The following is a 13,398-nucleotide window of genomic DNA, read 5'->3' as shown; positions in this document are numbered from 1 at the left end:
AAATATTTTATTTGTTTAACAGAATAAAGAAATTCAAAAAGGTTTGGAATAATTAAAGCTTGAGTAAGTGATTACTCAATTTTCGCTTTTGGGTGAACAAACCTTTTAAAGGTTTATTCATTCATTCATTTTCCTTCGGTTTAGTCCCTTTATTAATCTGGGGTCGCCAGAGCGGAATGAACCGCCAACTTATCCAACATATGTTTTACACAGCGGATGCCCTTCCAGCTGCAACCCAGTACTCAGAAACATCCATACACCCTCATTCACACTCACACACTACAGCCAATTTAGCTTATTCAATTCACCTAGCACATGTCTTTGGACTGTGGGGGAAACCAGAGCACCTGGAGGAAACCCACACCAACACGGGGAGAACTCCACACAGAAATGCCAACTGGTCCAGTTGGGGCTATAACCAGCAACCTACTTGCTTCCACCGTGCCTCCCCTGGTGCATGAATACAGTCTTTGTTTTTATTTACTCCATGTAGTTCTGAGAGGTGACATGTACCTTATGATGTTCTCAGATACAATCAGATAAGTGCGTTATAGTCACTCTCACACACTCGCATGCACACATACACACACTTTAATTTGCTGTTTATACTCCATATAAAATCTAGAAAAATCTTTTTTTTGCACAGGCCAATCTAAAGGGTTATTGGTGCCAACTGATGATCAACAGTAAAAATGACACATTTTACCTCCTCCCAACAGGGAAAACCACCAACAATTAAAAATGCATGATTATATGGTGTCATGGTTTTGTAATACATTTTTTTAAACTTTTTATTATTTTTTTTACCTTTTTATTTTAAATGTAGTAATTTTGATGAGGACTGAGGTTGGTTAGGGACAAATTATGCTTAAGAAATTATAAAACAGAACAATTTAGATAATCTGGAGTATTTTCTAAAGAACAACTGGCAGGACAAACATAGAACGTAAAAAAACATCGCAAGTCATTCTGGTGACTATATTAAGATACAAGATTAATATAAAAGTTATGTAAAAATACCATATTCAAGACAATACTAAATTGGCACAACCAAAATTAAAATTAGAAATTACATTTTTAGGATACGCTCCCTTATTTGTGCTGATTTAAAAAATGTAAACTTTTAAACTGTACATTAGGATGCATTTGCACCTTAGATGTTGAATCTCTTGATGTCAGTGGATGTTTGATTGTCAAAACATCACCAGCATTGCGCTCAGATTTCACATTTCTGAAATAAATCAAAATTGTATTTCCTTGAAAAAATGCTTTTTCATTTCCCCACCATTTATGTGAGTCCTAAGTATAACTTGCCTACATGATGCTAATTGAACAGGATGTGTACATTGATCATGTCATTTAAAATAATTACCAAAACTGTTTCTAATAATATTTTGATCAAACTAATGACAGGAACCAAATCACTTTGGTCATCTAAAATACTGTTTTGAAGTAACCGTAATTTAAATACCACCTATATAAAATGTAACCTTTATAAAGTACAGTTACTTGCATTTTAAATAGGTACATAAATAGATGACTAAGCTACATGTATGTTTTGTTATCACCTAACCCTGATGACGAACAAAAAAATATTATATTGCGGCCTTCATAATGTATTACAGCCAGTTAGTATACCTTAGCATGCAACTAGAACTATCTATCTGTCACAGCTTTTCATTTCCATCTTCATTCTCATTAACCTCCTTCTCCATCATCCTCTTTTTTTCTGTGTATCTCTTTATTTCTGCATCCTTTTTGTTCCTCCATCTGCTTTCCTGCCATCTCTCTCTCCTTCTCTCACACACTCTTTCTCTCGCTGCAGTACAGGGGAGCAGGCGACTTGTGCCAAAAGGAGAAATGCTGCACTGCATTATGAAACACGAACGCACACACGTATGGACACGCACACGTGTACACACACAGACACAGTGACAGCTCTGTAACGGAAAGAGGGATATAGATTGTCTGAATTTAATTCCATGTGTTTCTGCAGGGGAGAATGAACCTTTACACACTGATGCAGAGAGAGACACTGAGTATGTGCGTGCTTATGTGTGTGTGTGTGATCGCGCCCTATTTTAGGAGGCTGGACTTCAGCCATGGCTCTGAAGAGACAAGATACTCTTTTTACTTTGATCTCTTTCCATTTTACACACACACTCAGCCATACACTAGCATTGTGAGGGTCAGTGCGTTATGTTACATGTATGTGTGTGTGTGTGTTTGTAGGAGGGCGAAGAGCTGATCCAGGAGCAGCCCGAGTTGCGATCGGTGGTGGAAATGAAGTTGAAGGAGATCAGAGAGTGCTGGTCTCACCTGGAGAACACCACTAAAGTCAAGGCCCGGCAGCTCTTTGAAACCCAGAACCACCGGACTACTGACCTGCCCACTAACAACCTCAGCGACCTGGACCAGCATTTGAACATCATACAGGAGCAGCCGCCCACACTGGGCTCCACCCACACCACACAACCCACCCTTCTCCAGCCCCGTCCCACTTTTAGCCAGCAGCTCCAGAGGATACAAGTGAGACCAGATAAAGCTACTGAATGATATCTGCTGTCCAAAGGCAAAGCACAGTAACTGCACATTTAGTCAAAATTGAGTAAATTGAGCTTAAAATGGCCTTTTTTACATCTGTACTGTCTTATTATAAAGTCGTCTAGCTCAGATTAATCTTGCTTTAGAGAATTACCAGAGAAACACTAATCTACAGAAAACAAGTTTTGCCCAGATTGATAACTTTAATACATTAATTTTATAACTCACCTTAAGTATTACTATTTTTGAATCCATTCAGGCAATCTCCAGGTCTGGGAGGAGCACTTTTAGCTTAGCTTAGCATAAATCATTGAACTGGATTAGACTATTAGCATCTTGATCGAAAATGTCAAAAAAGTTTTAAATAAGGCAAAAGACGTGTTTTGCATGATTTGTTGCTATTTTTAGACCAGCGCAATAGTAACTTTTCACGTTTTGCACCATGTTGTTTAAATAGCAAATCCATTTGCACCACTTTGTGGACTCATGGGTGTGCCAGTCTAAAAAGGTAGTGTGTTAAGGCGCATTGTTAGTGCTTTGGTATTTGGAGACCAGCTAAAACCTGGTCTAAAGTCCAGCACAGAGCGGGTTAGTTAAGCAGATCCAAATGCTTACAATTTGCTTCAAACACAAAGGATGTACAGCAATACACACATATCTTTACATATTAAAAAATAAAGGATTAAAATGTTACAAAAATTATTATTTTCTACATAAGTATAAAACCCATTGCCTCCATCCCTCATCTTGGGGGCCTTTTTTCAGTTTATTCATGACAATTTGAATTTTTTGTTATTATTATCAGTATTATTTATTATATGCATGTTTATATTTGTTTTAATAAAACTAGATTTGTCCACCTGTCGGGTTTTGGAGATGTATGCAACACCATATGAGGCATAAGAATAGGATGTGTGTTTGGATATAACTCAGTTTTTTGACCACACTATGTTATTATTGTTCATTTATTAGTTTGCCGGAAATTAGAACTGAATAGAAATAGTTTTGAAACAAATCCTTGCATTTAACAAATGAAATTAAATACAGTATGTAGGCTAATAGATGTCTTTCCTAACTGCACGAAAGTAAAGAAGTAAAGTAAAGAATAAAAGTAAAGTAAAGAGAAAGTAAAAAGACAGAATGTTAAAATTTTTCCACTAACAAAGTCTGCTGTGTAAAAAGAAAATGCGCCATGGCATGACGCAATTGACTTTTAAAGGGAATGGGAGATGAGACTCTGATTGAATTATTGCACGTTATGCTCAAAACACACCCAAAACTCATTAACAGAATCAGCACAACCCTGTTAGACCATGCACTGCGTCACAAAGCTAATTTTTCATCCTTAAAATAGCAAAAGTGGATTCGCCCTTTACGCTTTTGCACCATGCGCTTTAGACTTTGCGCCTAGATCATTTTGTGCCTAGGTCGAAAGGGCGAGGAAATACACACATTGTAATAATAAAGTAAATTTGCTGATGTACCATGGCAGAAGCAGGCTCAGTTATAATATACAGCATCTGAAAATTGTCCAAGGTAACTAGGTAAAATTGCTGCGTAATTTCATTGCGCCTGCTGCAGCCATGGTACAGCGGCAATTTCCTTAATCATTACACCCAATGAAGGTATATTTCCTAGCCATATCGACCTAGAAAATAGCAACTTTTAATTTTCCTTACTACACAATAGAACTACAGAAGAGAAAGGGTTTAAATTGGAAAATTATTTTTTCTATAGGAACATAACCTTTCTAAATTCTTTAAATCTTTTTAGCTGACGGTGACGGTGCTAACGGTCTAATGCAATTCAGTGATTTATGCTAAGCTAAGCTAAAGTGCTCCCGTCAGACCCATAGATTTGCTGAATGGAATCAAAAATAGTAAAACTTAACTGTTTCATGCATTTGTGAATATTTTTGTACCTGTTTTAAAATGTGGAGGTACTGTTTGTTTTATGCATTAACTGCATTTTGCAGCCATACTTTGTTTTTTTAACAGCGAGGATCACAATGGAAACAAGCCCGGGGCTTTATTGTGTTTTTATCCTCGACAGGTTTATTTCAAAATGTATGGGAAACTTGTATTTTTGTACAGTTTGTCTAAAATCTGTCAAATAAAAATTCAATTCAATTTTAAAATTTAAATAAAAAAAAAAGTTAACTTTAAAAAAAGTCTTAGTTTTGGTGTTTGCATAAGTTGTGCTTTGCCTTTGTAGTGCAGATATAATATCTTGATTTAGAAAACTTCTTATCCATGTGTAATCTTATTTTCTCTTCATCCTGTAGTCATGGGAAGACCAAATGCAGCTTTTTCATGGCGTTAGTGAAGTCATGGCTGGTGCTGAACACAGGAGACCTGAAGGAGAAGAGCAAGGAGGCGTGCCAGAAACCCGGATTGTGCGTCTGATTGAGCCTCTGAAGGAAAGGAGGCGGATTCTTCTTGCCTCAAAAGAATTGCATCAAGTCACACAGGACCTGGAGGATGAGATTGTGAGTGTCTTTCCTTCAAAGTAGTAGACAACATTGTTATTTCTATTCACTCATTAGTCATTAAAGTATTTAAATGTTTAAATTTGTGCATAAAAAGAATTATGAATATTTCAAATTGTGGTGCTTTTTGAAGATTTGAAGTTTTCTAATACAAGATACAAGAACAATACAAGAACAATTAAAAGAGGCTCTTTTAACTTGGGTCTACAAACAGCAAACCAGAACAGCATAGCATCGGCCAAATCAGCCAATCAGTTAGCAGCCAACTAGCAACTAGGTCAGAACCCAATTATGCTCAAATTGGGGAAAAAAAAAAAAAATTAATGGGAATAGCAGTTTCTTTTTGTTATAACATTTATGTAAAAATTAAACATATATAATGCAATGCATTTATTAAAATATGTAAATGAAAGTGATTGTATTAATTTAGTTAGATTTTAAATGAATAAAAACTGACCAATGGGGATTCCTTGTGATCCTTAAAGTATTGTATATAAACATTTTTTTTTACACTAAATGACATTTTCGTGGATTTCCTCTTTAGGTCATGTAAAATGAATAATAAGCATAATTTTTGCGTATGACATATTAAATAAGGTAAAGAAGTTATACCTATATAGATTTGTATATAACAATAATACAAAAGTATATACAAAGCATAAGCTTGTACGTTACTTACAGATCATAGATATAGTGAAACAAGAAGTATATCTGAATTAAATTGCAGACATTGCTGTTTGACAGTCACAGTAATTAATATCATGATTTCAGTAGATCTTAGCAAATGCAAAGCAACTCCCTTGCAAAGAGAGGTACTGCTTACGTGTTCTTCAGAAAATATTGATTTGTTAAGTATTTACTATACTCAAGTTGTCTGTTTTTCTGTCTTGGCTTTTGTAGATATGGATTCAGGAGCGGTTGCATTTGGCCTCATCTATAGAATATGGGACCAATTTGCAGAGTGTCCAAAATTTAATGAAAAACCATGAGGTGAGGGTTGTAAATGTATTCTGGTACATTCTGGTTAGCCTGACAGGATAAATAATAATAAAGACAATCAGTGAAACATGCTTCTGTTTTTACAATTAGTTATAATGCTGCAAAAGGACAGCTATGGTTTCATTTCTGAAGTCATTGTAAAAGCCAAACCCTGCACACGGAGTAAATCACCTAAATCTTGGTGATTTCATGTCAACTTAGCAAATATTGGGGGAATTTCAAAGGTTATTGCTTTAAACTTGAAACTTAAATTTAGGCATGCATTGTATGTTCATACAGTGCTTTAATAAAATTTATGGGATTATTCCTGCTAAGATTCCTTAACTATAAGACTATAAGAGAGAGAGAGAGTAAAAGCATCGGTGCTGTGGAAATTGATTTATCTCAGAGTTGTATTGCAGGCCAACAGCCAAATATGATACAAATGCCTTTTCTGTCTGTCAGTCAGTTTTCTCAATGCATTGTATTGATTATCATCCTAATATATAAAGTGTTGTTTATAACAAAGATGATAACTGTCTTAACTGTGATTTAATAATTATTGTATTTCTATGAAAATGTGAAATTTGAAAACTATAATGACAAGAAAAACCACAACTTTAGTAACAAAAACACAATAAATTAAGTCACTTTCAGTAAAAAAAATGATTCTGACAGCCAATAAATCTTTGAGGAAGTTGAGCATTTAACACAGTTATATTAATATTAATTAGTTAGTAAGAGTGTTATTAATTTGATATGTTCTTAAAGGAACAGTCCACTTTTTTGGGAAAAAAAAATTTACTAGTCACTTAAGCTTTAGAGTTTTTTTTAAATCCTTTTAATCCATTCAGTTGATCTCCAAGTCAGTCTAACTCGTTTAGCTTAGCTTAGCATAAATCATTAAATCAGATTAGACCATTAGCATCTCACTCAAAAAAAAAAATTGATTTTCTGATCAGCTTAATGGATAGAAAAATAGTAAAACTCAACTCAACAAGGTGACTTGTAAAATATTTCCAAAAAGTTCAGTGGTTAGCACTAAAGAAGGTTGCTGGTTCGAGTCTTGGCTGGGCTAGTGGGCATTTCTATGTGGAGATTGCATGTTCTCCCCGTGTTTACGTGAGTTTTCTCTGGGTGCTCCGGTTTCCCCTACAGTCCAAAGACATGAACTATAAGTGAATTGGGTAAACCAAACTGACTGTAGTGTTTGAGTTTGAGTGTGAGTGTTTGTGCGGCTATAAGGGCATTTGCTGTGTAAAACACATGCAGGAATAGCTGGCGGTTCATTCTGCTGTGGCAACCTCTGATTAAAAAGGGACTAAACCGTAAGAAAATGAATGAAGAGGCTTCTATTAGTATTAGTGTAGAAATTTAATGCAGCTTTTCTGGGTTTGATATTTCAAATTACATGGAGGGCAGTGATGAATTTTGATTGGCTTTGATGGACAGCTCATGCGTGTGTGTATGTTTGGACATGCAGGCACTGCAGATGGAGATGCAGGTTCGGAAGGGGAGACTCGAGGAGGTTCTGGAAAGGGCAGAGGCTGTTGCTGCCTTGCGGACCCCAGAGGTGGAGCTTGTGCGCGAGGGGGCGGGGCATGTGAGACAGCTGTGGGAGGTGCTTCAGGTGGAGATGGAACGCCGCACAGTGATGCTGGATGCTGTGAACCAAGCCCAGCAGTACTACAGCCAGGCAGCGAAGACAGAGTCCTGGCTCAGTGGACAGAAACTTCAGGTCCTCAATGAGGAGAAAGGAAACGTATGTAGTCTTCCATAAAACTCAATCTGTCTATTACTTTGAGTGGATTTTGAAATTTTTTATTGAATTTATAATGTTTTCATGGCCAATGTGTACACCACTTGTAACAAAACCTTTTCTGCATAAATATTGGTTTTGAAAGTCAAAGAATGTGATGTTTATCCATGCTTTAAAAACCTTTCATTCTATGACACTTGGAACAGATTTTTATTCAATGATCAGGATAATGATGAAAAAGCCATTCTGTCCAGTAATTTCAAATTTTCTAGCAAAGCAAGGGAATTCAATCAATATATAATCTCACAGCCAGATCTGTAATGTCTATAATCTCAAATATATTTGAGGTGAAACACACCAAACCAACTAGCTGTACTGGTGCTGACTGAGATACTGATGAAGCCCAACTGCCGACCCTCAGTTTGGTGTGTCCTGACCTTTACATGTTACTTCTTAATTGGCACATTAATGTTAAGTTACTTTATTACTTGGCCATCTGAAATACTTGATTTCGATTGGTCAGTTGTGACATTGCAAGTGATGTTTGGATCCAGGTACTACAAATCTTTTAGACTGTACATTCACGCCCATGTACATACATCCAAATTCATATATATGCTTATTGGTTACTCCACTGTTTTTGATGGTTTAGGGCCGTTTTTTGACTGAATAATAAGAAAGTTAGTGTATGCTCTGTCCAGACAATTTCATTTCTTTTAGTTTTGCATTTAATTAAGTAATTGGTAAACTGCTATGGTATAAAACATGACCAATTTGTAAGTTTTACTTTTTCACAAAATAAAGCCCTTCAGTCTTATACAAAAGCTTATAAACCTATTGGGCTTTTTACTGTGATAACAACCGCCTGAATGTACTTTATCCCTTACATAATACAGTGTGTTATGTGTATGTGTGTGTTCATTAAGTCTTGAGAATAGAGACTATTCTGTAGCTTGGTTGTAAACTGCGGTCAGTGCTGTGTGGTCTGTTTGTCTTTCACTTTGTAAACCAAGATTTATTGTCTCTCTCACTCTTTCTCTCTCTCTTACCCTTCTTCTCTCTCCTTTTGGTCTGTAGGACGAGGCCAGCACTCTTAGGTTACTGAAGGAGCAGTTGGCTTTAGAGCAAACAGTGGAGAATTATGCAGAGACAGTGGGCTCACTGTCCCAGCAGTGCCGTCGCATGCTTGAGTTGGGACATCCAGACAGGTAAATATAAATTGCTCACTTGTAATGTCTAAATTGGGCATGATAAAACGCATATCTTCCAAGTTTATTTGAGCTTTTAACCCCATGAACCACAAGAGTGACAGGCACATTTAGGCACACTACATTTAATCATTAAAATTCTCTGACATGCTGATGCATGCCCCTCCGTACAAAAGCAGGTCAGAAAAATATTTGAAAACTGAAGACCTTTTGGAAAAAAATTACATGTATACTGGAAGGACATGTATATTGTTACAAAATCTCAAATAAAAGCTTTTCTTTTGAACTTTCTATTGATCATAGAATCCCAAACATATATCCACAAAAATAATATGCAACACAATTTTTTTTAGAATGATAAGAAATGTTAATAATAACAATAATGATGATAGATGCTATTTCAACACCCAATGATACATCATATTACAATAATAGCTGAAGCATGGTGTGCACTGAGAACTGAAGCAAGACTGTTTGACTGATTGACCTAGACACTGAAGGTCTTTTTTTTTTAATTAAAATTTTGCTTTGCCTTTGCAGAACTTGATTACATAGCACAAGAGGCTTCTTTTTTACATCACAGAATATATATTTGCTGTTGAATGACTGTGACCGCTTTTCAGAATAATTTAATAATTTTTGCCTTCTTCTGTTTCTCCTTACTCTCTTAGTGAGCAAATCACCAAGCAGCAGGCTCATATAGACCGGCTATACGTATCTCTGAAAGACCTGGTAGAGCAGAGGAAAACAAAACTGGAGCAGCAGTACTGGTTATATCAGCTGAAGCGAGAGGTGGAGGCACTGGAGAAATGGATCTCTGAGAGGGAAGCTGTCGCCAGCTCCACTGAGCTCGGCCAGGACCTGGAGCATGTCACGGTAATACACTCACTTACACACTGTCAAGTGTTTTTAACTCCAAGTATGTCATATAAATGTCGTTTACACCTGGTATTACCATGCATTTTACTGATTAGCTGAGACACTACAATGTTTCCACCTGGTGTTTATATTTTGCTAGAACATGTCTCATGTGACTACTGTTCAGATTTCATTGAGTCCCTTCCCTATAAATACGACACACTTTTACATCACTTTTAAAAGAGTGCTCACTTCAACAATCAAAAGAATGTGGATGGCAACTTCCATTTAAATTAAAAAGAAGTATGAATACCTTGTTTTTTTGATATCTCACAAATCACATAATTCGCACGTTAAATCAGTATGCAGACAGTAGGTGGTCATTTGTTTGAACTCATTCAACCACATGGACATCTTACAATGGGAATGCAATCTTATCAAACATGTTTTCAAATATACTGGAAGTGGTCAAAAGTGGATAGGCTCAGAAACAGGCTAGAGTCTAGATAAAAACAAAATGACAACTTAATCACTTATTTTATAGAGCACAAAACAGCAGCAGCCATTGACCTTTGTGCTGTACACAAACTGTAAAATCTAAATAAAATAAAAATGATTAAATAAAAGTCAAAGGAATAAAACAACCTAGAATAAATAAAACATGGAACATGTATATATTTCAAAAAGCTTAAGTTTCAGCTTCTCCTTAAACAAGGATTTTGTGGAGATTATCATAATGGAAAGAGGTAGAATAATCTACGATTTGGGACAGACATTTGAAAAAGCCTTAACTTTAAGTTTCTGATTTGGTCTTAAACGTCCAGCAGATATGGCGCCAGTCCAAGTTCTATTAAATAAGAAGGTGCTGGTCCATTTGAGACCTTAAATCAAAGGGTACAATGGGTGTCAGTAACTGGAAATATTGTTTAGTAACAAAAATTGATGGTCTTGCATTGTTTTAGGCTACTCGTCGCCTTGGAATTATAAGGTTATGTCTGTGTTCTAAATGTTTTTGAGATGTTGAGCTTCAAAGATTTTTGCATTCCATATAGCAAACAATACGCGTGTAACAGTTCTCTTTCATTCATTAACATGACAGAGACTCTAAATCTTCTCTAAACATAAATTATCAAAATTCTCTTAAGTTTGCAAATTGGGGTAAAACAAACAAATGTAGATAGAACCTTCTAATTCTGAAAAGACATTTTCTGCTTGGAATTATACAGTTATGTCTGGCAGATCATTAATCGAAGCATTACTTTTCAAGAAATACATTCACAAAAAAAATAAATAAAATGGTTTTGTAACAATATGTTGATGCTTGAGAAAGTTACATTTTTGCTTGCTATAAACTTTATTTAATGTTTTTGATTGAATATTTTTTTGTTCAAATAAAAGTTAATTTTATATTATTTTATGGTAATATTTATTGAATTTTATGCTTTATGTGAACTACTGAATTATACTTATTGAATTATATGCCTCATGAGTTAAATTAAATATTTGCCCTTCATGGCTTATTATCAATTTTAAAGACTTTAATGGAAAACAGCAAATAATTTTAGTAAACACTGAAAAATGTTTCACTAACTTTATATACACAAATAAAATTATTTCACATTTTATATATTATTATTCTTTTTTTTTATAACATAATATTGATAATATTTTTAAACAATGTAAAATGTTACATTTCATCTCAATATTAAAAAAAAACTTAAATCACCACATTTACACACATCTTTTCAGTTCCAGGATTCTTCTCAATTTTTTGTAGTACAGCATTACTTAGTCGACTCTGATTTTGTGTTTCTTTCTGGTCTTACCCGCTGTCAATGTCTGGTGAAACGTCAAAGAAAGCTGATCCTGATTGGTCCTCATGCGTGCATTCGAAATGCTGATTGGCTCATAGAAAGAACCTTATAAGCCAAGCTAGAGCTCGACTTTGTAGATAAAACCTTTTTTGTTTACAAATAAAAAGTAAACAACTCATAAAAAAACATCACATAATGTAAATAAGTTGTAATTTAAAAAGAATTTGTGAATAACTCAGTTTTGACAAAAATGTCAGATAGAACTGTATAATTCTAAGTTGATGTACTGTTGAATGAAAATGCAGCATCTAAATTTTTAATATGTAAGCACATTAAATTTTGCATGTGGATAAAATCAAGTCCTGTGCTAATGGATTTCCTGTTTTCCTGTGAGCTCATTTCTGACATACAATTTTTGTGCTGTTTAATTTCTCAGGTTCTTCAGAGCAGCTTCACGCAGTTTTCCTCTGAGACACGTGCAGTGGGCCAGAAACAGATGGATTCAGTCAATAAGATGGTGAATGAGATGATCGACTGCAGTCACTCTGATGCTGCCACCATTGCAGAGTGGAAAGACGGACTGAACGAGTCCTGGGCGGATCTACTGGAGCTCATGGAGACCAGAGCGCAGATGTTGGCAGCATCCTACCAGCTGCACAAGTTCTTCACTGACTGTCAGGAGGTATACAGACACGTACTATATACAGTTGTTATTTTAAATATTTCATTAGAAGTGTTAAAAATCATCTGTGTTTTGGCTATTTAGGTATTGGTACAGATAGAAGGAAAGATGAGACAGCTGCCAGAGGTGAGGTCCTGCCAGGTGAGCTCGGCCAACCCTGGCACACTACAGAGACTCCTGCACTCTTTCGAACACTCTCTGCAGCTGCTGGTCTCGCAGGTAAGACTCAATTACACACACACACACACACACACACACACACACACACACACACACACACACACACACACACACACACACACACACACACAAAACACAACACACAACACCTGTTCTGAGCAGGTGCAGCAACCACGGGGAAGTGTTTAGGCTGGTTCATCTACCTGACCCAGCAAGAGGGGTTCCCATTTTAGCCCATGAGCACTAAAATACTGACAAAAAAACTGTTTCAAATATCACACACTAATACTGTGCAAACAATAAAGTTAATTGTATCGTTTTATCTCTTTGTGACATCTTTCTTTAGATCAGCGGTCTCAAACGCAATTCCCAGTGGGCCAGAGCTCTGCACAGTTTAGCTTCAACCATCTCCAACTCACACACCTGCTTGGAAGTTTCTTGTAATCTTAAAGACCTTGATTAGATTTGTAGAGTTGTGGCCTTCTAGGAATTGAGTTTGAGATTAATGCTTTTAGGAGGTTTATTCAATCATTCATTTTCTTGTCAGCTTAGTCCCTTTTATTTATCCGGGGTCGCCACAGCGGAATAAACCGCCAACTTATCCAGCACATTTTTACGCAGCGGATGCCCTTCAGGCCGCAACCCATCTCTGCGAATTATCCACACACACGTTTACACACACACTTATACACTACGGCCTACCCAATTCACTTGTACCAGATGTCTTTGGAGTGTGGGGGAAACCAGGGCACCCGGAGGAAACCCACGTGAACGCAGGGAGAACATGCAAACTCCACACAGAAACGCCAACTGAGCCGAGGATCAAACCAGCAACCTTCTTGCTGTGAGGCGACAGCACTACCTACTGCACCACTGCGTCGCCCCTT

At 36.3% G+C, this 13,398-nt stretch overlaps 1 protein-coding gene across 8 annotated transcripts in view; it reads left to right on the top strand.

The window, feature by feature from the left end:
* The window catches only part of sptbn4a (spectrin, beta, non-erythrocytic 4a), a 52,260-nt gene that overhangs the window by 19,863 nt on the left and 18,999 nt on the right, over positions 1-13,398 (top strand). For all 8 annotated transcript variants that reach the window (XR_012406805.1, XR_012406807.1, XR_012406806.1 and 5 more), the window contains 8 exons: positions 2,233-2,529; positions 4,829-5,032; positions 5,933-6,022; positions 7,494-7,772; positions 8,847-8,977; positions 9,649-9,853; positions 12,086-12,331; positions 12,416-12,550. Coding sequence is in view for 5 of the 8 variants with exons in the window: in XM_073952098.1 (XP_073808199.1) it covers positions 2,233-2,529; positions 4,829-5,032; positions 5,933-6,022; positions 7,494-7,772; positions 8,847-8,977; positions 9,649-9,853; positions 12,086-12,331; positions 12,416-12,550 (1,587 nt within the window). In the remaining 3 variants the exon portion in view is untranslated. The remainder of the gene's footprint in view (positions 1-2,232; positions 2,530-4,828; positions 5,033-5,932; positions 6,023-7,493; positions 7,773-8,846; positions 8,978-9,648; positions 9,854-12,085; positions 12,332-12,415; positions 12,551-13,398) is intronic.

This window comes from Danio rerio, chromosome 5 (assembly GCF_049306965.1).
Source record: "Danio rerio strain Tuebingen ecotype United States chromosome 5, GRCz12tu, whole genome shotgun sequence".
Lineage (NCBI taxonomy): Eukaryota > Metazoa > Chordata > Actinopteri > Cypriniformes > Danionidae > Danio > Danio rerio.
This window is presented reverse-complemented; position numbering and strand designations above follow the sequence as displayed.